Source organism: Pleurodeles waltl, chromosome 9 (genome assembly GCF_031143425.1).
Source record: "Pleurodeles waltl isolate 20211129_DDA chromosome 9, aPleWal1.hap1.20221129, whole genome shotgun sequence".
NCBI lineage: Eukaryota > Metazoa > Chordata > Amphibia > Caudata > Salamandridae > Pleurodeles > Pleurodeles waltl.
The window spans coordinates 934,465,902-934,489,941 of NC_090448.1; the positions used below are offsets into that span (position 1 = coordinate 934,465,902).

Sequence of the window (24,040 nt, forward strand, 5' to 3'; positions counted from 1 at the left end):
TCTCCTGCTGTGTTTCGTTGTTTGAAACCGTTTTGAAATGCAAATTGTTGCATGACATTCTTCCGCTCCCTTGTTGCCCAGTCACAATGGTGCCCTTGATGGCAGTGACTCGCAACATCTTAGGATAGAACTGGGGTCTTAACTTTCACCTCCTGGGTGTACCTGCAGCAACACTAGGTTGCCAATCTCAAGAAGTGAGAGTTTTACCCTACGTCATTGACTGGTGGCATCATTGCTACACTGCCTCTGATCTTCAGGATTGTCAGCAACTGGAACCCAAGAGGAGTGATGAAGAATGAATTCTCAAATGTGTTGTCCTCTCAGTATGACAAGGGGTGATGTCTAGATTAGGGAATGGGGTGGGTTATGTAATCTCCCAGGAAATGCTAGCCTATTCTACTGTAGTGAATCCTAGTTTGTTTTAATGGGATAACCAGAGTTAGCTTAGCCTTTGGCTTGCAGACTCGTGCCCCCGTCACCTAGTGACTTTTAACCTACTTTGCTTGCTCTGTCTTAGACCATTTATTTAATTAATTCTTCTAAGATGGCTGCCTTGTTTATCGTTAGGCCCTTTTGTTTAGAGTTATGTTTTCAGTGTCACCGCGCTAAGGTGTCAACTCATACAACAAAGACAAACAAACTGTAGGTGCCTACATTAGAAATTACCGTCCAAAGCATGCAGCGATATCTATTGTTATGGAACAACCTACGTCAGGTGTCCAAGTACATCTGTATACATACATCACACTTTAGACAGATAATCAGAGGGATTCTGACCAGATACCATCGCCGCTATTGATGCTGCACGTCGCCATACCACTGATCTGGACTTCGTATTCTCCTGAAGTCTGAGCTCGAGACTTCATTCAAGGTAACCAGGGTTGGGGGCTCCTTCCAGGGACATGGCATTAGCAGATTAGGTTTAACATACCCATCTCTCCTCTAGGTAGAAGGTTAGGCCTTTTATGATAGGGTACACGGACATATGATACACTTTATGTCTTTCTATGCTGATACAAGATGGTGGGGGTCTTCATAATCATGACCCTCGTCTTTACAATTCTATCTCTTGTATTATTCATTATCTTAATCATTGCAGCCAATACGATTTAGCGCATTGTATTAAATAAAAGCTATTGAAACATTACTGCATCTTTGTTATTGCCTATGTTTGGTTGAGACATAATTTATCTGTGGGAAAGGGGTAATCTCCGGTTAACCACGACACTCCCTGAGGTGTCATACTTCTGAGTCCATGCTTAAAGGCTGCCACAAATCACCTTTAACTGTTTGGGTTGTTGGTGAGGTACTACTAGTGAGCCGGAAGGGTTGGGACTACAGCTGCAACTTGTTGTAGGATAGGCATAGTCACCTACAAACATAAGTACTGGTATCCTTAAACCAGCAGTCTTGCCCAGAGCAAGAGTCCAAACTACGACACTACATGGTCATTCTCCAATACAGCAATGTAGATCACTTTATTGAGAGTTCACATAAATCTCTCTCCCTCTCCATTTGCCTGAGGCAACCGGGGTGTCATGCCCAAGGACTGGAAGTACAGGGAGGAGTCCTCCACTTGGAAATAGTATTTGTTGGAAAGCAGCATCTTTCTGTCATAGTTACCCTCACTTTTTGCCTGGTGTCAGTGTGTTTAAAGTGTAGTGCACTGGGATCCTGCTAATCAAGATCCCAGTGTCTGTGCCCTCACCTCTAAATTTCGTTGCTGGTAAACATTTTACACCCACAATTGACATACTGGTGCACCCATGTAAGTCCCCAGTATATGGTACTTAGGTACCCAGGGCATTGGTACACCAGGGGAACACCATGCGCTGCAGCATGCATTGTGCCACCCATGGGGGCCCATGCAAACTGTGTCTGCAGGCTTGCCATTGCAGCCTGCGTGAAACAGTGCATGCACCTTTCATTTCAGATATAAGGCTTGCCTTATATCATGGTCACTGCACTTAGAAACTGTAAGTCACCCCTCTGGTAGGCCCTTCAGCCAAAGGGCAAGGTGCATGTCCCTAAGTGTGAGGATATCCCAGCATGAGCAGGGTACCCCTACAAATCCCAGACTTCATTCCCTGGGCTTTGTAAGTGTGGGGAAGCCATCTTAAGGTAGTGTAGTGGACAGTGGTCAACATGAGTGGTCCAACTACATAACAGCATATTTGGTATCAAACATGTTGGAATCATGCAACTACACCCATTCCAGTGCTAGCTTCATGATCCCAGGTACTCTGGGGGTTCCTTAAAGGATCTCTCAGTTCTGCCTGTGCATCCTTACGGGGTCTGGCTGCCAGGCGCTGTTCTGCCCACCTGCTGGTGAGCCTAACTCAAGCCGGGAAGGCAGAACAAAGGATTTCCTGCAAGGGAGAGGTGTGACCACCTCTCTCTGTAAAATAGGAGTCTCTGGGCTGGAGTGGGGTGGCCTCTGAGTGGCACCAGACTCCTTTGATGGGCACATTTGGTGCCCTCCTTGCATAATCCGGTTTGCACCAGTTCAGGAACCCTCAGATCCTGCTCTGGCGCAAAACCACACAAAAGACGGGAGTGACCATCCCCCTGTCCAGCTCCTCCCCTAGGGAGGTGCACAGAGCTGTGCCAGGTGGCCATTTGATTCTGCCATCTTGAAAATAAGATGTGCAGGGGCCCCTGGGAGCAGCTGACTGTTTAGACCACGTAGATGACGTACCTGACCCCCTCCAATAGGTTAGTCAATTCAGAGAGTGGGCAACCCCATTTTAGGGTTACTTAAGGGCCTCCCTGAGGGTGGGTCCTCAGATTCATTGAGCAAGACTCTTCAAGGAACTCTCTGCAGGACATCTTTTGCTCCCGGCCTTCGGAACCGCTGCTGGTCTGCTTTTACTGAAACAAGACTGTATCCAGTTGGAAAGGCTCCCACTGTAACATTGTTTCTCCAGCTCCTGCAAGATTTCTGCAACATCCGTGGATGTGCATGCCCCAGGGTCACAAGGACTCTGCCTGCATCCAAGAAGCAAGAAGGAATCTCCCTTGGAGTGACGGGGTCTAGCGCTTTTGTTATCTGGACATCTAAACACTATCCCCAAGGGTTGCCTGGCTTCGGTATAGGGTGCCACGCCAGTGAACTGGATTACCTCCACTTCCGGATATTTGCTGAAGTCATTGATCATAACGAGGAGGTGAAGGTCCCCAGGCAAAATTGTGAAATCTGGCTCAGCTGGGTCTGCCGTTTTGTGGGGCTGTCTTTGGCGGGGGGTTTGTTTGACCAAATGCTTGGTAATTCCATTAATCTGCTATAGTTTTTTTTCCAGAAGCCTGTCAAGGTTTTTCTGAACCTAATCTTAGTATTGACAACACCATGGTGAATGTGGTGGGCGGCACTCAAAACTTTAGACATTAGTTGCTGTTGAATGACGATGCAGTTGCCTTTCATTAATAATCTTCCCTCTGCTAGCGAGCTATTACAGTGGATATTGTGAAGTGCCTGTATCTATCTCTGAGCTTCAGTCTTTTGGCTCAGCTGATCACCGAGGAGAGGCCAACATGCATCATTGGTGATGGCTCATAAGACTAGGTGAAAACAGTCATCAGCTTGGGATGTATGACAGGTTTCACCACTGTTAACTGATTAGCCTGGAGTTGTCAACTGCAAGAAGCACTTACTCTTCTGTGCCTCTTGTGATCTCCTGTTCAGAGTCAGAGGTGACCAGAGGGTTGTCTGGGCCCAGCTGACAGTTGATCTTGAAGGAGTACTCTTGGAGTTGCAAGATCCATTTTTTGATTTGAGGTGGTGGTTTGGACTTGGACCACTGGAAGAAAGGCGCCAAGGATGTGTGCTCGATGCAAAGTGGAATTCTCTGTCATGCAAGTAAAGGTGGAGAGGTTAGGTTCCCCACAGTACTGCTAAGGATCCTGTTTGATCTGGGAGTATCTTTGCTCTGTCTCAGGGAGAGCTCAGCTACTGCAGGCAACAGGGGTCCAATCACTGTCTTTTTGCTGCTGTTTCAGGACTACACCTAAGCCTATGGGACACAGCTCTGTCTGGGGAGCTTGTACTATTCATGGTTGTTTCAGGCAATAAGAAGGCTTTTGAACATTTAACACACTTTGGGGGTCATTACAACCTCGGCTGTCTTTTAAGAAGACCGCAGAGGGACCGCCGTGCGGAAGACCGCCAGTAGTGGCGGTTTGCCGCTCGGCGTATTATGACAGTTGGCTGCCCTCCGTCGTTTTCCGACGGAGAGCCGCCAACAGCCATACTTGCGGGCGGCGGTGAAGTGGAGGTTTCTCCACCTCCACCGCCATGCCAACAGAACACCACCGAGCTAATCACGTCCTGTGATTCTGCGCGGCGGTGTTCTGTTGGCGGTGTGGTGTTGGCGGAGCTGCCCCCAATGTATCCTGTCCCCTCCCGGCGGATCGACGGAACAGGTAAGTCGATCGTCCGTTAAGGGAGGGGGGTGGGGGGGTGTTGCGTGTTGTGTGGGTGCATGGGGGTGTGCGTCTGTGTATGTGGGGGGGGGTGTGAGTGCGTGTATGCTTGCGGGGGTGTTGCGTTTTTCGGAAATGTGTGCGTGTCTGTATGTATGTCTGTATGGATGTGTGCGTGAATGTGTGAATGTGGGTGTACGTGTCTGAGTGTGTGTGTGGATGTAGGCATGTATGTCGGTGTGTGTGCGTGTATGTGTGTTGGTGGTGCCTGCGTGCGTGTCGGGTGTGTATGTGTCAGGTAATGTCGGGGGTTGGGGTGGGGAGGGGGGCCCTGCCACCTTTGGGGGGTGGCAGCGGTGGTGGGGGGTGTAGGGAAGGGAGTCGGGTGGGGGGTGGGGGAGACCCCTATCAGTGCCAGGAAAGGAATTCCCTGGCACTGATAGTGCTTACCGCCATGGATTTCATGGCGGTTCCTACCGCTGGAAATCCACGGCGGTAAGCTGGGTCACAATACCGGCGGCAGTATTGTCACGGACGCCGGGCTGGAGACCCAGGTCTCCAGCCCAGCGGGCGGAACGGGGAAGCAGCGGATGACCATGGCGGTAACCGCCATGGTCATAATACAAAAAAAAAGACCGCCAGCCTGTTGGCGGTCTTACCGCCGCTTTAACACCATACGCCAGGGTTGTAATGACCCCCATTGTTTCTTCAATCCCCACACCCAGGGGATTCTTCTATGAGATGGTTATGAAGTGTTTGGTTGGTAAGGCTTTGCCTTAATCTGCCTTAATATAAAGAAGCTTCAGACCTCGGACACATTGATGGTCTGGCATTCATTCTAGATGTCTTGTACTTTCTTTGGGTCAGAAGACACGCCTTAGTCTGAGAACTGACATCCAAAGCACTCTATGCCGTTCTTAAGGAATTCACATTTCTCTAAATGGAGAAGAAATCCTCTTTGCTTGATCCTTTCTGGTAAAGCCCAGAGGCTGCGACTGTACTGATTAATTATGGTGGCAAGGATGAGAATGTTGTCACTGACGTTTGGGATGCCATGTAGTCCTGAAAGCACCTCTTGAATGCAATTTTGAAAAACTTAAGCCACACTTGTAATTCTGAAGTTCAGTTGGCAATAATGTTGCAGTCCTATGTGTGTTGAGAATGTTGTTATGTATTTGGATTCCCTACTGAGCTTAATTTGATGGCAGACAGATTTTAGATTGACTTTTGAGAACCACCTGGCTCTGTTGATCTGTGACATTGTTGTCAACAGTGGGAGTTAAATGGAGTTCTCTTTTGATTGCTTTCTGTGGCAGTCATGCAAATGCATATGGCCCCTGGTGCTTCGGCATGCGTGCTACAACGACAGAGACCCAGGGGATTGGGCCTTCAAATTTCTGAATGATTCTGGCAGCCTTAAGATACTCTAGCTCATGTTCAACTTGTACTCTTATGTGTGTAAGTTTGACAACCTTTTTCTTCAGGGACTCACTGCCTTGGAATACCTGTGTGAACTTAGCTAATATTTGTGTGACAGATTGCTGGTCCACATGAAACGCAAAGGCAATCAGCTTTAGCTATTCCACTGGGCTGCAACTGATGAGGGTAGTGTCTTTGGCTCGGTTTACCAAGAATTGTTTCAGAATGGAGTTGTTCTTATAGACGACCCTCTTGATAAAGGCACAGGCCACCTTCATAGGAGTGGCACTGCCATAGGCGCAGATTTTTGTGTTGCATTTAACATTGGCAGTAAGGTAGTTTCTGCTATCCTGCCATTGATATCTATTGGAAATGACCGTCTCTACAAGGTCGACCACAAACTTGTTTGCCTTCCTCCTCCACTTTTTGCTGAATTTGTTTTTGTTAGCTTTAGGACTCAGTGTACTTCACTACTGTTAACCAGTGCTAAAGTGCTTGAGCTCTCTCCTTAAAAGATGGTAACATTACCCTTACTCAATTAGGCATATTTAATTTACTTATATATTCCTAGTAAAGTGTACTATTATGTTCCCAGGGCCTTTAAATTAAATGCTACTACTGGGCCTGCAGCACTGATTTGCCATTGCAAAGCCTATGTTAAATTTTAAACTACCATATCGGCCAGGTAAAGCAGACCTTTTGCCAGGCCCAACCTTTCCTTTTTAGTACATATACATCACCCCTAAAGTAGGCCCTGGACAGCCCAGAGGGTAGGGTGCAATATATTTAAAAGGTAGGACATGTACATTTACGTTTTACTTGTCCTGGTAGTGGAAAACTCTTAAATGTGTTTTTCACTTCTAAAAGGCTTATCTATCCCACAGGCAAACATCAAAGATGCCTTACTACATTTTATAACGGAGGAGTGCAGAATGGTAATACTTCCATCTTATTAGTATTGCATTGAAGGTGGCTCTGATGAATTTACTGGTAGACTGTATATAAACAAGACTTAAATCTGCTCAGGGCATTAGGCGCCTTACTATCCCAGGTGAACAAGAGTATGGGTGTCATTGGTGTAAGACACAACCTGTACACCAGAAACGATTACACCAGACCTGCCAAAGGTGTCATATAGACAATAAAAAGCATTGGACTCACTGAGGAGCCTGGAGGGACACCTGCGTTTAGCAACTTATGGTCAGAGGTGTAGGCCAACATCCAGGCTGATTGGTTTCTATGTGATAGGAAATAATTAAACCAAGATAGGGCAGTGCCACCAATCCATTTATATTCTCAAAAAGTCGAACAGGAATAGGGTAGGAAAGTGTGTCAAATGCTGCAGATAGGTCCAAGAATAACAGAGCAGCTTGTTTCCCTTAGTCCACCGCCAGCTTTATCATGTTGGACACTTCCACAAGGGTGAAATTCAGTGCGGTGGCCCAAGTGGAAGCCTGATTGAGAGGGATGTAACAAACTGTGATGTTACAAATATCTAGACAGTTGGGAATTGATTCGTTTTTCCAATACTTTGGTAAAAGCAGGCAGCAAAGAGATGGGCCGAAATTTAGCCAGAAAGAAATTATCAGCTGATGATTTCTTCAATAGAAGCATTAATTTATCTGGCTTCCAACATCTCTGGACCATAGCCAGACGGATGGAATAATTTAAAAGTTGGTTCAGGGTAGGGTTAACAGCAGCATGTCTGTCCACAAGAATATGGGGGAATAGGGGAAGTTATAGCCTTTATGGCAGAGCAAAGGCAGGTAGTAAGGAATGAGGTCCAAACTTACAAACAAAATCAAATCAGGCACTGGCAAATTATTTAGCTTTCCCCACGAGGGAGGCTAAGGGGGTAGTAGCTTGGGTGAGACACAATCTGCAGAGCTTCTTTCTGTCCAATTAGATATTAAGTCATAATTCAATCCTTCAAAAAAGTATGAAGAGAATGAACATATCATAAAATTTCTTGCACAGGCGGTTAAGCAAGATCGAATGCTAACTGTATCAAACAGATTTGTGATGTTAATTGAGATAAGATAATGATCATCCCACAAGACATAGAGGATTTCTTTGTTCGTCATTCTACTAATATATATATATATATATATATATATATATATATATATATATATATATATACTCTGACACTTACAATACATCCTCTGCGGTGGGGAGCGAGTTGCTCTACGGACTCACCATGCCAGCTTTAACTCAATATCATTGGGAAGCTCTCCTTAGCCCAATTATTACACTGACGGAAGCTGCTCAGGTAGTCAGCTTGGCACAGAACGTTAAAGCCTGTGGTAACGATGGAAGTACAGAATGTGCTCACGTCGTACCTTCTGGGTGATGGGCAGGAAGAAGGTCAATGAAGGGAGGCTGATTGACAAACACCTGTGGTCCGGTAGATGACTGTACAGCCTCTGATGATCCCCAGGACAGGCAGCTGAGTCAGTGCGCTGGGGTGCAGTGTGGAAGTGTATTAGCCAGGCAGCGTGCTCTAGTGCCCAGGTTCACCACGTGGAGAACCCTCCTTGGCTTTCCCTCCAGCCGGCAGCCAGATGTAGCACGCTCCCACCTGGGAGACGCGTGAGCGATGGATGGTGGGCGGGGCCTCTCCCGCAAGCGTGCCTCCAGTCTAGGCAGCCACAGCATTGGAGGCTCCGACACTCGCAGGAGTCACTTGGTGCGAGCGGCCAGGCAAGTGCCGAACACCCACATGAAGCAGTCACGGACGCACAGTACTCCGCGCGCTTATAATGATCTGGCAGCTGGCAGGCAGGGTGTGAAACCAGACGAGCCTCCGCAGTGGGCAGCGCAACCGTGGGCCATAGTTCCCCTCATCACCAGTTTGCTGTGTTGCAGGAAATAAAACACAGGACTCTGTGATTACTTTTGGGTTCTGGCCTTTGGCGCCAGGCTGCCAGCCTGTTTTATTAACTTGCCCCTTATGTCAGGGGCATACCATTGTCCCTTCTCATGTTGGGGAACTCTGCCTCCTGATCGTGAGGATCCATCCCCCAGAATGGAGCCACCTACAACATAACAATTAGCAAAATAATTTACTTGCACCTTTTTAATGGCACAATGGTAGTGGTATAATTTAATTCTATAGCGTTCCTTATCTGAAGTTAGGTAGTCCCTTCTCCAGATCCTTTCTTATTTTTTGCACTGGTTGCGCTGCGCTCCTATGGTGCTCGTCAAACCATAGAGCAAGTGAAGGGAGATCTGTTGTTTGAGAAGGAAGATTATTCCGCAACAGGGACAGCAACATTAGCCAGTTGTCGCAGCCAATCATTGGCTGCCTGCGCATCAGTCTCAATGTCCCGCTGGATAGCAGAGTACTCAAAAATGTAAATTCTAAAGCATGCTAGTGAGTTCAAGGAACCTAGCAAACAGTAAGCTAAATGAAGAACACATAAATGAAAAGCATGTAGTACATATATCACACATGCTGAGAATGATTAGTGCACTGTTGTCCCACTAGGTAATGTGGTAAATTTAGGATACCAAAAAATGACCTGCCATCTAAAAGTTCATTATGAACTCCTATTTATTCAGGTGTTTCCAGTATTTGTTTTTTGTTGTCACAGAAGAAAATAGACAAAATGAAGGCCCAATACTACTCATACATAAACCCAATGTAGGAAAGCAGCCTCTTTCTAGCTTGGTTACCTTTACTTTTGGCCTGTCTGTCAGTGTGTTTGATTGTGTTCACTGGTATGCTGCTAACTAGGACCTCAGCGATTATGGTCTCTCCTCTAAATATGGTTGTTGGTAACTTTTTATCCCCAACATTGGCATACTGGCCCCCCATGTAAGTACCTAATAGATGGTACCCAGGGCATTGGGGTTCCAGGGGATCCCTATGGGCAGCAGCGTGTATTATGCCCCCCATAGGGAGGCCACGTAAAGTGTTCTGCAGGCCTGCCATTGCAGCCTGCGTGAAAGGGTCACTGCACCAGGTCACTGTAAGTCACCCCTATGGCAGGCCCTTCTAGCCCAGAGGGCAGGGTGCAAGTACCTGTGTGTGAGGGCACCACTGCACTAGCAGAGGTGCCCCCACAAACTCCAGCTCCATTTTCCTGGACTTCGTGAGTGCAGAGATGCCATTTTATGCGTGTACTGGAAATAGGTCACTACCTGTGTCCAGTTACATAATAGTAACTCCGAACATAGGCATGTTTGGTATCAAACATGTCGGTATCATACCCCAATACTTTTGCAAATATTGGTTGTATGATTCCATACACTCTGGGGGCTCCTTAGAGTACCCCCAGCATTGCTACCACGTCTTCCAGGGTTTTCCAGGCAGCCCCAGCTGCTGCCACCTCTCAGACAGGTTTCTGCCCTCCTGCTGCTTGACTTGCTCAAGCCCAGGAAGGCAGAACAAAGGATTTCCTTTGGGACAGGGATGTTACACCCACTCCCTTTGAAAATAGGTATAATTGGCTTGGGAGGGGTAGTCTCTCCAAGCCACTGGTTTTGCTTTGAAGGGCACATTTGGTGCCCTCTGTGAATAAACCAGTCCACACTGGTTCAGGGAACCACAGTCCCTGCTCTGGAGTGAAACTGGGCAATGGAAGGGGGAGTGACCACTCCCCTGTCCATCACAACCCCAGGGGTGGTGCTCAGAGCGATTCCAGAGGGTCCCTGGGTTCTGCCATCTTGATTCCAATGTTGGCAGGGAACTCTGGGAGCATCTGAGTGGCCAGGCAGGTGACGTCAAAGCCCCCTCCTGATAGGTGCTTACCTGGTTAGGTGACCAATCACCCTTTCAGGGCTATTTAGGGTCTCTCTCTTGGGTGGGTCCTCAGATTTGGCTCCCAAGATTCCAGCAGGACTCTTCTGCAACCTCCACTTCAGCTCCTGGCCACTGGAACCGCGACTGGACCCTCCAGGAACCGACAAGCTGCAGATCCACAAGGAAGACTCTTCTGCAACATTGTATCCAGAGTTCCTGACAGCTTTGCAACAGTTCCCTCGCCGTGCATCCTCAGAAGACTGCAACTCTTTAGCCTGCACAAGAAGATGGAGTGTCCCTTGGAGTAAAGGAATCACTCCCCTGCAACCACAGGCACCTACAGCAAGCGACGACCGGCTGCGTGGCTCCCCTCTCCAGCTGAGCTGCGTGGATCCTGCATCACGGGTGGTGGTCTGGAGTGATCCCGTCAGTCCTTTCTACCAGCTGTCCAACTTAGGTGAAGGTAAGCCCTTGCATTCCCACGCAGGACAGTACCCCTGTGCACCACGTCCCATGCAGCTGCCAAGGCTTGTCTGCGCCCCCTCCAAGGGATCTTCAGGCTTCGTGGAGCTCCAGTCCCCAGCACTCCTTCCTGCAAATCCCAGCCTTCTGTGTGGTTCTCCTGCAGCATGGGATCCTCTTTGGTAGTGCTGCGTGGGCTCCTTCTTGCACCTTCTATGTCCTTGTCCTGTGGGACTCTTGTTGGTGCTGCCTCTGCTCCTGTGGACTCTCTGTGACGCTGAGGGTCCCCTGTGACTCTCCCTCCCGGGTTGAGTCCTCCTGGGCCTTGCTGGTCCCCGGCTGGGCCTGATTTTCACTAACCGCAAGTTTGCCTTTGCCAAGGCTTGTTGGTGGAATTCCAGCACCGACACCTGTCTGCAATCCTCCTTACAGCATGGAGTTCCATCTGCATCCATCAGGAACTCTTCTCTGGCTCAGGGCTGCAGTGTTGACCTGTTCTTCACCACCGTCGACCAACTCCTGTATCCACAGCTGGGTGTGTAGTAGCTCACACTCCTCCTGGACTCTACTGTGACTCTTGGACTATGTCCCCTCTCTCCACAGGTCTTCTTTCTTCAAGAATCCACTGTGGGTTTTCATGCAGTCTTCTCTGGGTGTCTTCTTTTCTTCTTTTCCTCCTTTTGGGTGGTTTGGGGAATATCCAGTGTTTTACTCCTGCATTCCTGGTTACTGGGGGGGGGGTATGTGTTACTTACCTCTGTGGTTTTCTGGTACTCCCAGCTCCCCTCTATACATCTTACTTACCTAGGTGGGGGTACCTTGTTCGCACTCCATTTATAGGGGTGAGCGCAAAGCACTCCGTCCCCTGTTGTAATCTCTCAATGGGCTTCTAATCACGCCCATGTCACGTCAGTCTTTATCATTGGTTTGTGGGCTTGCCTTTTAAAATCCACTTGCTTTCATTAGTGAAAGGCATGCCTTTTCCAGTGTTTAGCCATCCTCGAGCGCACTGACCAACTACTGAAAACATACGAGGCTCAATGTTTTCCGTCTGGTTTCTGGACAACTTTTTCTCTTTATTTCGCAGTGTGACCTCGCTGGGCAGTAGTCGAGCGATTTGCATGACATCGATCTTGTTACATAAGTAATTGCACTTTTGCCAGTTACATCGAAAATTGCACTTTTGAAGGTTACATGTATAATTGCACTTTTGGCTATAGTTTTCACTGCGAGCAAACTTTTATTTCCCTTTGTGTGTATGCTTTGCACTGATAGCGCCCGTCGGCTCACTTATGTGAAAATTTTACTTTTCAGTTTATATGGCAAGAAAAGTCCGGTCAGTTATGTGAAACTGTTTTACTTTTCATTTTCAATTTATGTGGCAAGAAAAGTCCGGTTAGGAGTTTACAATGCTAATAGCTCTACTTCGAGCATACGAAAGACCCATTACATTGCAAATGCTTGTTTTTAGTATATGGTTTGTGCTCCCCCCTAGAGTCACTATTGGTTATTACTATGTGCACTGTTTTCTAACCTTTTCTATACCTTTTTCTGATTACTAGTGTATATATTTAGTGTATTACTTAACTCCTAAAGGTGGGGCACCTGTCCAGTATTTTGTGGTGATTTGTTCCAAAAATAAAGTACCTTTATTTTTATAGAACTGCGTGTCTTCTTTCATATTTGTAAGTGTTGTGTGACTACAGTGGTATTGCATGAGGTTTGCATGTCTACTAGATAAGGCTTGGCTGCTCAACCACAGCTACCTTTAGAGAGCCTGGCTTCTAAACACTGTCTACACTTCACTAAGAGCGGATACCTGAACCTGGTATAAGGTGTAAGTACAATAGGTACTCGCCACACACCGTCTTCTTACATCCACTTAAAGGTTACAGCTGTGAGAACAAGGGGCCCTATTCGTTCTCTTTTCGTTTCTGTAACACGCCAGCTGACTTTCGGTGACGTTTGTAACACAAAGTTGTATTTTTGGGGAAAGCACTGTACTTAAATATCCTGAGAACAAACACAACTGTGTTTTTCACTTAATACTCATGCTGTGACGTTTTTGTTACTAAATTGTAGTAATCGCGCATCCAATAAAATTAGGAGAGTTATCTCTTTGAAGAAAGTAGAAGTTTATTCATGACAAGACCCACGACCTTCTTCTTCTTCCAGCGCACCAGTCTGTCGTCAAATCAAACCCAAACATTCTCTCATGACCTAGTCAGAATTCTATACTCTACATTCCTTAAAGCAACAAACATTAAATAACACTTATGCCCCTATTTACATAAGAAATTCACTTCCACATATTACACATCCCCCTTTCCATAAATCAAATAAGAAATTGAAGCAATAACATAAAATATATATACAAATATACAATAAAAATGCACACAAAATACATCGACTCTAAAACTGATAAAGGAAAATCAAACAGAGGAAATATACATATTTACAAATCATTAATAATATACAAAGTCCCTTGAATGAGTAGGAGCAGATCTCATTCTAGCACTACTCCTGATTGAAGCATCTCCACCACCTGTAGACTGGAAACTAGATGGCGGAGAAGGAACAACTGTATTGTCACTGCTTGAATGAGTAGGAGCAGATCTCATTCCACCTGTAGACTGGAAACTAGATGGCGGAGAAGGAACAACTGTATTATCACTGCTCCCCATACCATCTCCTTGATTCAAATTATCATGCAACTCCCTACTGCGGCCCGCACATGTATGAGCATCTAAATCAAACCAATCCTGTCTTACCTTGCTACCATGTGCCTTCACCCTTTCAAAAATGATGCCAGCTTGCTTAGGAGTAATTTTGACTAAAACATTACAATTCCACCACCCCCTATCTTGCAATAGAACTGCTGTCCTGTTCATCCTTACAACTTTTACAGGTTCAGAGAATTTAGACTGCCCCTTACTAACCCTATGCGTTTTTTTGATAAGGACCCAATCTCCCACACACAACGTTCCCTCCTTAACATGCATCCTGGAATCATAGTTTTTTTTATAACAATCTTGTTTTTCACCGACATGTTCTCTGAGACTTTGTAAGTCTACTTTTTGATAACGTTCCACTTTATCCAATAACCAATTTGGACTAATGGCCGTAATAGGTTTCCTACCTCTCAACAAAATGAAAGGAGCAACATCTGTTGTACTCTGTGGTGTAATATTATAATTCCACACCTTGAACTGTAAGTAATCTCTGACATCAAGGTTATTAGCAATTGCCGTTTGAACACCATCCTTAATTAATCTATTTGCCCTTTCAACTAAACCATTGGAAGAGGGACTATATAAAGGTACCCTTATGTGTTTTACATCATTTTTAACCAGAAAACTGGTGAACAACTCAGAAATAAAATGGGAGCCATTATCCGTCACAATCTCCTTAACTCTCCCCTCTATGTAAAACAGATGTTTCAAAAATGTTATGACAGACGCAGAATCAGCAGACTTAACAAAAGAAAAGTACAACCATTTTGAAAAATAATCAATAGCCACAATCAAAAACTTTTTATCACAACCCAGCATGTTAATAGGGCCCGAAAAATCTAACCCAATTTTTTCCCAAGCATTGTTGGGCCAAGTAACCGGACATAAAGGAACTGTAGAAGTTTTTCAATGCTTGTCTGAACACAAGCATTCCGTGCAAGAATCAACAAACCTTCTAACTTGCCCATCAATACCTGGCCACCAATAGATTTGTTTTATTTTCTTTGACGTTGCCGAAATACCTAAATGTCCCTCATGTGCCAAAGCAATAATTTTCGGACGTAAAACACTGGGAGGAACAAACAAATCTTGTCGAACCAAGATATCATTAACAATCGACATTTCTGAAGCCACCTGATGAAAACATCTCAACTCCATTGACATAGATCTTTCATTGGGCCAACCATCAATTAAAAATTTCTTCACTTGAGTCATACACTCATCTTTATCACAATTCTCAACCCATTCTTTCTCAGAAATCCGAAATTGTTCATTTACATCTCCAATAGTAAACACGTACTCCAATCCTTCCCATTTTTTATCCTTGACATCCACCACCTCATCACATTCAACAGGTAGGCATGACAAACAGTCCGCTCTAACATTTTTCCCACAGGAATGTATTTTATGTCAAAGTTGAATTCCTGTAACCTAGCCAACAATCTAATCAGTCTAGATGAAGCTTTATTCGAACAACTATCTCCCAACATGTATATTAAGGGTTTATGATCCGTATGCAATTCAAATTTGTTCCCCCAAATGTACATTTTAAATTTTTCATAGGCCCAAGAGCACGCTAATGCTTCCCTTTCAATTGTACTATAGTTTTTCTCAGCCACATTCAAGGTACGTGAGGCAAATGCAATGGTACGTTCCTGACCATTAACCATTTGACTGAGGACTGCCCCTAAACCTCTTCCACTGGCATCAACTGTACTTATGCACTTCGCCCCATATATAAATGGCTTAATTGCAGAAGCAGACGTGATTAATTTTTTTACAGCCACAAACGCCTCCTGACAATCCTTGGACCATATGAATTTCTCATTTTTTTTCAAGAGATTCCTTAACGGCTGCACAACTACTGCATAACCTTGCACAAAACGTGCGTAGTACTCACTCAAGCCTAAAAACGCCCTAAGGGAATCTTTGTCACCCGGAACTGCCGCTTCATGTATACCTTTTAACAAAGATTCTTTGGGTCTGATACCATCACCTGAAATGTTGTGTCCTAAATAATTAACCTGTTGTGCTAAAAATTTACATTTTCCAAAATTTACTGTCATAACTCACGCACCCAATCTACCTAAGACCTCTTCTAAAAGTACAATGTGATCATCTAGGCTTTCCGTGTGAACTAAAATATCATCTTGGAAAGTTTGTACACCTCCAAGATCTCCAAACATTTGATCCATCAATCGTTGAAAAATGCTGGCAGCAGACGCCAAGCCAAATGGCATGCGCCTGTACATATATACACCAAAAGGTGTCACAAACGTAGTCAAATGTTGTGAATTTTTAGCCAATGGAATCTGATGGTACGCTGAGCGTAAATCAATTGTAGAAAAATATTTGCTACCACCTAATCTGGCAAGCATTTCATGAATACGTGGGAGGGGATGACAATCAACACGGATATTTCTATTAAGAACTCTTAGATCAGCACACAGGCGTATATCCCCGTTACCTTTTCGTGTGACAACTGCCGCAGAAACCCATTCTGATGCTTCCACACGTTTAATAATGCCTTGATTACACATATCATTAAGTAATTTCTTAAGATCATCTCTGGCTGACAAAGGAACAGGTCTTACTTTTTGTATCACTGGAACCGCATTACTTTTGAGTACAATCTGATGTTCAAAATTTTTAATAACTCCTATCTTGCTAGAAAACACTTGAGGAAATTTATCTTGTAGTATCTTAGTGAAATTGTCACATATGTTTTTTTCTTGAATCATTAAAATGGGCATGTCACCTAAAGTGACTGGCTCCTCATGACCTGGTCGTAACATAATGCCCAACTTAGCTTGGTCCTGCCAACCTAGAATATCCCGTCCGTTAACAGCTACATAAATTTTAGTAAAAATGTTCCTCCCCTTAAACAAAACACTATCCTCAAAGTATCCCCTCATGATTATGTCATACTCCCCAAAAGCCTTGGGATTAATAGTTGTAGATTTCAGTAATTTTTCAGACCAAAATTTGTGAAATGTGTTCTCCGCCAAAATTGTAATTGGAGATCCAGAATCCGCCATCACATTTAAGTCAATTGCTCCAATTTTAACGTCACACATAGGACCTTTACATATTTTTCCACATTCACCTATTGCACTAATTTCTAGTGATGACACCGATACATTGTGAATCGCTTCAGCCAATATGTAATTCTCAACATCAAGTTGACTAACCTTGACTCTTTATTTAACTAGCATGACATACATTATAGAAATGTCCAATTTTCTTGCAATTATTGCATCTCTTGCCTTGAGCTGGACAATTTTGAAAATTCCCTAAATGGAATCTCGACCCACATCTGTAGCATGCTCCACTCACCCTCTTGTCAACATTCCTTCTCACACTACCCTTATGTGTAACCAAATGTATATTAGCCTCATTACTAACAGGTGTGACCTCGACAGCGGAAACTTTAGCAATGTCAGAGGACACACTGATACTAGACTCCGATAAAAAAAATTATGAAACCACAGAACGCTCTATACTTCTTGCTATATCCATAACCTCATCTAAAGATGGATTCTTACACGTTAAGATGCGTTCTTGAATCTTTTTGTTAAAGCAGTTAAAAACTAATTGATCGCGTAAGGCAGTGTCAAGATAATTCCCCAAAACACATTTAGATGCTAATACACGCAAAACAGCCAAATAATCTTCAATAGATTCATCCGCAGATTGTTTGCGTTTAAAAAATGTGTGTCTTTCCACCATTACTGAAGGTTCATCCACGTACTGCCTTCCCATACGTGCCAGTGCTTCCTTATAAACATCCCAAGAGTCTTCTCGAGTAGGTGCAGAAACCACAGGTAAATTATCGTAGACATCTTGTCCCGCATTACCCAAAAGATTAAATAGAATGGCTTTTTAGCGAGCTGGTGAATATTTTAAACCATCAATGGCTTCCACATAATTCTCAAAAATTCTTAGCCATTTATGCCACGGTTTGCTAGGTTTCCCAGGAAGTTCCAAAAAAGGAGGTGGTTGCATGGCATTTGAATTACTATTAATGGCCATCCTTTAATATTTCTTGAACAAATAATAAGAAATGTTTTAAATCTCCTCCTCACTTGTGTGCTTTCTATCGTCTTGGATGCATGCGCGATGAAAAATCATGAAAACACAGTCACTTTCCGTGTACGATCTCCGTGTCTCACTCGCTTTAACTTGTTGCTAGGCAACCTGCACCAACACATCCAAAATGGAGACACGCAGCGTCAACCACCGTGATGACGTACCACGCTATGCACCAGAGCGAGATCGCATGCGTCATTCAGCGCGCTGTGATCCTCACGAAGAGCGTGTTACTGCCTGGAACTCTGCGCCCACTTCGAACAATGCTGCTCCCTTCGTTGATGGTGCAACCGTTGGAGGCCTTCAAGCCCTCACTGCAACACCACAGAGCAAACTGTAAGTCGAGATTTGCACAGAGTCACTGTACTCTCGAAGCAGTTCGCCCAAGCAATATTGCACACTTCCAAACTGAATTCCTCACTTTGACTCGTATATTATTCCGTTTCATCCCTATGTAGTTCCAGCACGAGTCCAACAGGTATACTGACCCCCAGCTGAAAAAACAACACCACGCAGTGCTCAGTGTCTTCAACTCGACACACAGGTCCCAAAACACATGCATGAACGGCGATCAGCACTCTTGACGAGGTTTAAATCTTCACTGTCGGTGGGTCTAAGTTTAAGATCGTCGCCATAAATTGTAGTAATCGCGCATCCAATAAAATTAGGAGAATTATCTCTTTGAAGAAAGTAGAAGTTTATTCATGACAAGACCCACGACCTTCTTCTTCTTCCAGCGCACCAGTCTGTCGTCAAATTAAACCCAAACATTCTCTCATGACCTAGTCAGAATTCTATACTCTACATTCCTTAAAGCAACAAACATTAAATAACACTTATGCCCCTACTTACATAAGAAATTCACTTCCACATATTACAGGACATTACATCATAAGCTTTTCTTTATTGACAATCTAGACACCTGTCACAAATACCCTCTACTGTACAGAGCTAAAGCGAAGGATGGTATGGAAATAGCCGGTAAGAACTTTTGAAGTCCGTTTATTTTAGGCGTCTCGGAAAGCGTAGTTTAAAGTTGGTTTGGCTGGCCAGTTCATTGGCTGTGGGTCTTCGGGTTTTGCACGTGCCACAAATTGAGCAAGCGATCGCAAGTCAGGGAATGTGCCTCAAGCAAGGGGAGCGTAGACAGGCCGATGCATCGTTGGGATAACAGCCGTTGCGTGTAGGTTTGTTTGTGTTTTTGTAAGGACATTACAGCTTTTTGCACGAGCATCCCATTACATGAGTTCAGATTCATTTTTTAGGTACGGGCGATTAAGTGATTTACCAATTATCACAGCATGCTGAGTTAACGCCGAGGTGCATACTGGGTCCCGCAGTTCCAAAGCCGGCCGCTCTGGCGTTTGGCCCCAAATATTTTGTACGATTCCTTTGCGACCCCACGACCGCAAAGCGGGTGTACTATGTCTCACTTAGGCACGCTGGCTTTCCTATAGGTAGGCGTAGACTGACGGGACTCCTCCCAGCAGCAGGTTCCGTAGCTCAGTTTACTGCCGCCAGCCACCCGGACCTTACATTATTGTGTGGTGCGTCACTTCCTGCTGTTTCTTTTGCTTCCTTTCCTGTTCCCGTGTGGGAAGATTTCGGGTTTTCGTACTGGTTGAGACAGTGTGTCTTACTCGCTGCCTTTACTGACTGGACGTTGTGTCCTCAGCCTCCCGACCTGCCATCTAGACAATCTGGTCTATACTCCTCTAACTTCCAATCCTATTTCTCTGCTGCCGCCTGGGTCTTTGAATGCGTTGAATGACTAACCTGCCGACGGGGACTGCCTTCAGCTTCTCGCCCCGCATCGAACTTTCTCTCAACAACATGAGATGTGGCGTGGCTGGTAATATCAGTAAATGCCTTTCGGAAGGCGGGGCAAAGCCTTCCAGTTTGTAACGACCAGGCTCCTGTGAGATTGCTGCTGTGGACATTGCGGTTAGTATTTATCTCTTAGCTAACTACTCTCCCTGGACACGTCACGGTCGCTGTTTTTTCTCATGTTGTGCTATAGGACATAGTTGATGTATGTTAAATGTTTACCTATCCAACCACAAAGGACTACTGAGTAAACAAGTGCATGGTATTTTTTGGGGTATTACAACCGCCTGTTACTTGCGAGCAGCCTTGGTTTCCGTTTTCATGTTTTTTCCTTGTGGAGAGTTGCATAGCGCTGTTTTATTCGCGCACGTGACCTTTCTGATGAAAATGTATCAAGAGAACAATTTGTTATATATTGTTAATTACCTTGTATGGTCAGTGACAGACCTAGACCGCTGCGCATATGTTTAGATTTTCTTATTATCTGTACCCATGTAAATGTCAGGGTACCAGATACGTGTACAGTTGGGCCATCAAGGAAGGGGGGCATTCCCCCTCTACTCCTTATGGGAATAGCATGCAGGGGCCCTTTCTTTCCCAGCACGTCCTACTTTAAACAAAGCACACGCCACGTTTAGCTGTGAATATGACAATGGTCAGATAAATTAACAAGGCAGTTACTTGTTATAAAACGGCTAACGTCACATTTTTTCTTTCTTGACTTGCACCAAAGTGAAATTCCCTTTCAGCATAGTATAACATACATTGATTCCTGATAGAGACGACACAGTGCTGCCCGTTGGTCTGGAATTCAGGTGTAATGTGATCAATGTATGCATATTGTTTAGAGATGTTTGACATTGTGACAGTGTTTTCTGACATAAGTGGTACATATGTCAACATTTTGCCTACACTGTCACTAAGGCCTACCTCTTTGTGCACTGACTGTTCCGACGCTCAGAATGTTACTGCTTTGCTCTCTCACTTGCAAACTGTCTCCCCAAAGCAAACACCCAGTGCCCTGAGACACTCATTCCTCTCCCTGTGGCTTGGCTGCAGAAACTGTCCTAGGATTTAACCAACCCGAAAAAGCGAGACTACCTCGCCATGCTCTCAGTTGTAGTTCTGTGGAAAGTCACCCTGTGGAATTGAAGACCTGAGCGCTGCTCTACTAGAACATCTGCATTGTCCGTCTGATTGGGCATGTAACTACCTCCGGTGCTAGTGACTGGCAGACACACATGCTGCAGACGGAGGTAAGGTGTGCTACCTCTTGGCACCTTAAGCTAGAGGTCATTAAGTTAGCCATTCACGAGCTTTGTTTAAAGGTGTAGTACAGTATGTTAGTACAATTGTTGGGACGCTTCTGTGCACAGTATTTGGTGATTGGTAGTGCTTTGTCTGCAAAAATGTAGTATAATCAGTTCAGTTGCGATGAGTCCCATGCAATACAACACTGGCAATTGACACTATATAGCAGGAGAATGGAGCACTGAAGCTGCGTACTACCAGGCCGACTTACGGCTACTCGCAAATGGCTGTAAAAACCCTCTTCATTGGCTGCATGTACCTACCCTCAAAGGGGAGTGTGAATTTCAGTACAGAGTTAAAACCTTCTTAAAGTATATGCTGTCAACTCTGCTAAGGCTCCATGTCTGAAAATCCCAACGTGGGCTCACTTACACTGGGTGTAACTCACTTAATGGAACTTACAGGACACTACTTGCATAGCTTCCACAAATTCAACATCCTCATACTGTCGCAGTGATCTGTTGTCAGAAGGATGCCCCTCATGTGCTCTTATTGGTCTGCCTTATGTTCTAATAGTCCTTCTATTCTTGCTCAGACCTGTGAGAACAGGAGCACATTCTGCTTTGAACAGTGGTAGCCGCTTCCCAAAGTAGTCTTCCTTCCTTCCATTGGCCTTTGAACATAAGGTTTCTTCAGATGATAATAACGGCAGCATTTGTCAGTGATAATTATGTCATATAATGTGGGGATGAACAACTATCTGAGTAGTCCTTTTCATCCAGTCCGTTCACTTCAACAAGAAAGGGCAAGTTTGAGCACTATTTTTTCTCTGTTGGTTACTCGGTTGCATCCTTCGGGATCCATCGTGTGATATCTTGGCTGGTGTGCAGGGTTGCAGAACACGAAAAGGCTGATCTGCTAATCTAAAGGTTTGAGCTTTTGCTGCCCAGGAATGTAGGTGAGGTCGAGACAAAATATATTTGATCTGCTGCTGGACAAATTATCGCCCCTAATATTTTTTCTATTTGTCCTCATTTGTTGTTTTTAATATTACTCTAGAAAACATTAATACCTTTTGATTTGTCGCTTGAGAGGCATTTTTAAACTCACTCTCGTTCATTACAAAAGATCTCCTTCTAGGAACCTCTTCACACTGTAAAATAAGCAGTGGTGGAGAAGCATCTCGATGATGAAACAGGCAACCTCGGTTGTGGGTTATGGATTGCATCCTTTTTGAGGACACACCACATTATTGGGTTTTTGAGAGGGTGGCCAGAAATGATCTTTAACTCCTTTACTGATTAAATCCAGTGTCCTACTTGGATCGGTACTAGTTACTCCCTCCTACAGTCGCAATATCTTTGTGGAAGTTCATTCTTATAAAGCTAGCTGATGTTTTATTTCCACCTAACTGCGGTCTTGTCTCTTGACAGGTGTACGCTATCGGGACAAGGAATTGGAGGTCTTGCACACAAGCCCTGTTATCTTCTTTCAGTAAACTCCATCAAAGACTTTTTTACAACAACATCAACAAACATCTGCTGCAGTATTGTCCCCTTCTGCCAGTGGCACCAAATTGCATCTCTCATCTCCTTCTACTGTCTGAATTCCCATCTATTTGGAGCAGCTACTTCTAGTAAGTACCTCTTTAGGCTAGTATTGGAGGTGGCAGCAGGTGCACTAAAGACCATCTTTGGGGTACTGCTCTGGTGATTCAAATCTGGTTCAAGATGCTCCCTTGTTTAATTTCTGTGCCTTCGAATGTCGATGTATCCTTTCATACACTTTACAGTTGCTGCAATAAACCATAATAGAGGTATAGGTGTCTTTAGGAAGGTCTGCCATACTACATTTCTAAACCTCAGTTTCTCAATTGTTTTAATTATTTGTAACTTATCACCTGGATACTGGCCTTATTGCATAGTTATCTAACCCCCCCTACTCTCCACTACCCACTCCTAGGACCAGTATACTCAACAACACAAGAGCTTACAAGGACATGATAAAACCCACTGTCTCTTTCTGGCTAATAAACGTGCTGAAGCACGCTGGTCATGCAGGGGCAAGAAGATCATTATTTTCTTCCATTTATCCTAGTTGTTTTTAATATTAACCTAGACCAGTGGTTCCCAACCTTTTGATTTCTGTGGACCCCCACTTTAACATTAATGGAACCCAGGGACCCCCACTGAATCATCATGGAAATCCGGGGACACCTTCCTGAGTCATTACTGGAATCTGGGGACCTAATTTGTCAATATTTGTTAATATGTTTTAATTTTCTAGGCTCTCCCGGACCCTATGAGAAGGCTTTGCGGACACCCAGGGGTCCCCGGACCACAGGTTGGGAACCACTGACCTAGACAACATTATTAAATTCTGATATGTCACTCGGGAGGTAGTTTTAAACTCTCTCCTGTTCAATACAAAATATCTCCCGCTAGGTGCTCCATAGTAGGAGTCACTTTAATCTATAAATTGATGAATGGTGAAAGAGGAGCATAGCTTGTGGGTGAGCACATGCATCTTTTTTTTGTGACACCCCACAGTATTAGGGTTTTTCGATGGAGTGGGCAGAATAGATTGTGCATCACTTTACTGATGAACTCCATTGTCCAAAGCGGACGAGTTGTAGTTACTCCTACCTTTAATCACATTGCCTTTGTGGTAATTAACTCTTATAAAGATATCTAATGGTGTTTTTTTCTTTCTTCCAGCTTTTCAGTTGACTTGTTCATCATTTATTGAACAAAGACATACCAGCTTCAGTCAATGAAGGAAAACAAAGAAAATTCCAGCCCTTCTGTACATACTAGCAACCTGGATCATGCTAAGCCTTGTTGGTACTGGGATAAGAAAGACTTGGCACATACTCCCTCACAGTTAGAGGGCCTTGAACCAGCTACAGAAGCAAGGTATCGTAGAGAAGGAGCACGGTTTATCTTTGACGTCGGAACTCGCTTGGGACTGTATCCTTTAAAAGTAGATTTCCCTACTTGACATATGGAAGCATATTTTTGCATGTCTCTAGATCTCTGTAGCTGGCCACCTTTCCTTCTTCGCTTGCAGCTTCTGAATGTCATCCTGGCCTGAC

At 44.7% G+C, this 24,040-nt stretch overlaps 1 protein-coding gene across 3 annotated transcripts in view; it reads left to right on the forward strand.

Annotated features, from left to right (window-relative positions):
* The first annotated feature begins 19,453 nt into the window (after positions 1 to 19,453).
* The window catches only part of CCNK (cyclin K), a 357,987-nt gene continuing 353,400 nt past the window's right edge, over positions 19,454 to 24,040 (forward strand). The window contains exons 1-3 of one of the 3 annotated variants that reach the window (XM_069208291.1): positions 19,454 to 19,812; positions 22,380 to 22,582; positions 23,664 to 23,915. In XM_069208291.1, the coding sequence (XP_069064392.1) occupies positions 23,719 to 23,915 (197 nt within the window). In that variant the 5' untranslated portion in view covers positions 19,454 to 19,812; positions 22,380 to 22,582; positions 23,664 to 23,718. Of the gene's footprint in view, positions 19,813 to 22,379; positions 22,583 to 23,663; positions 23,916 to 24,040 lie in introns of those variants that run through there. The other 2 variants (XM_069208290.1, XM_069208289.1) reach the window with 2 other exon arrangements.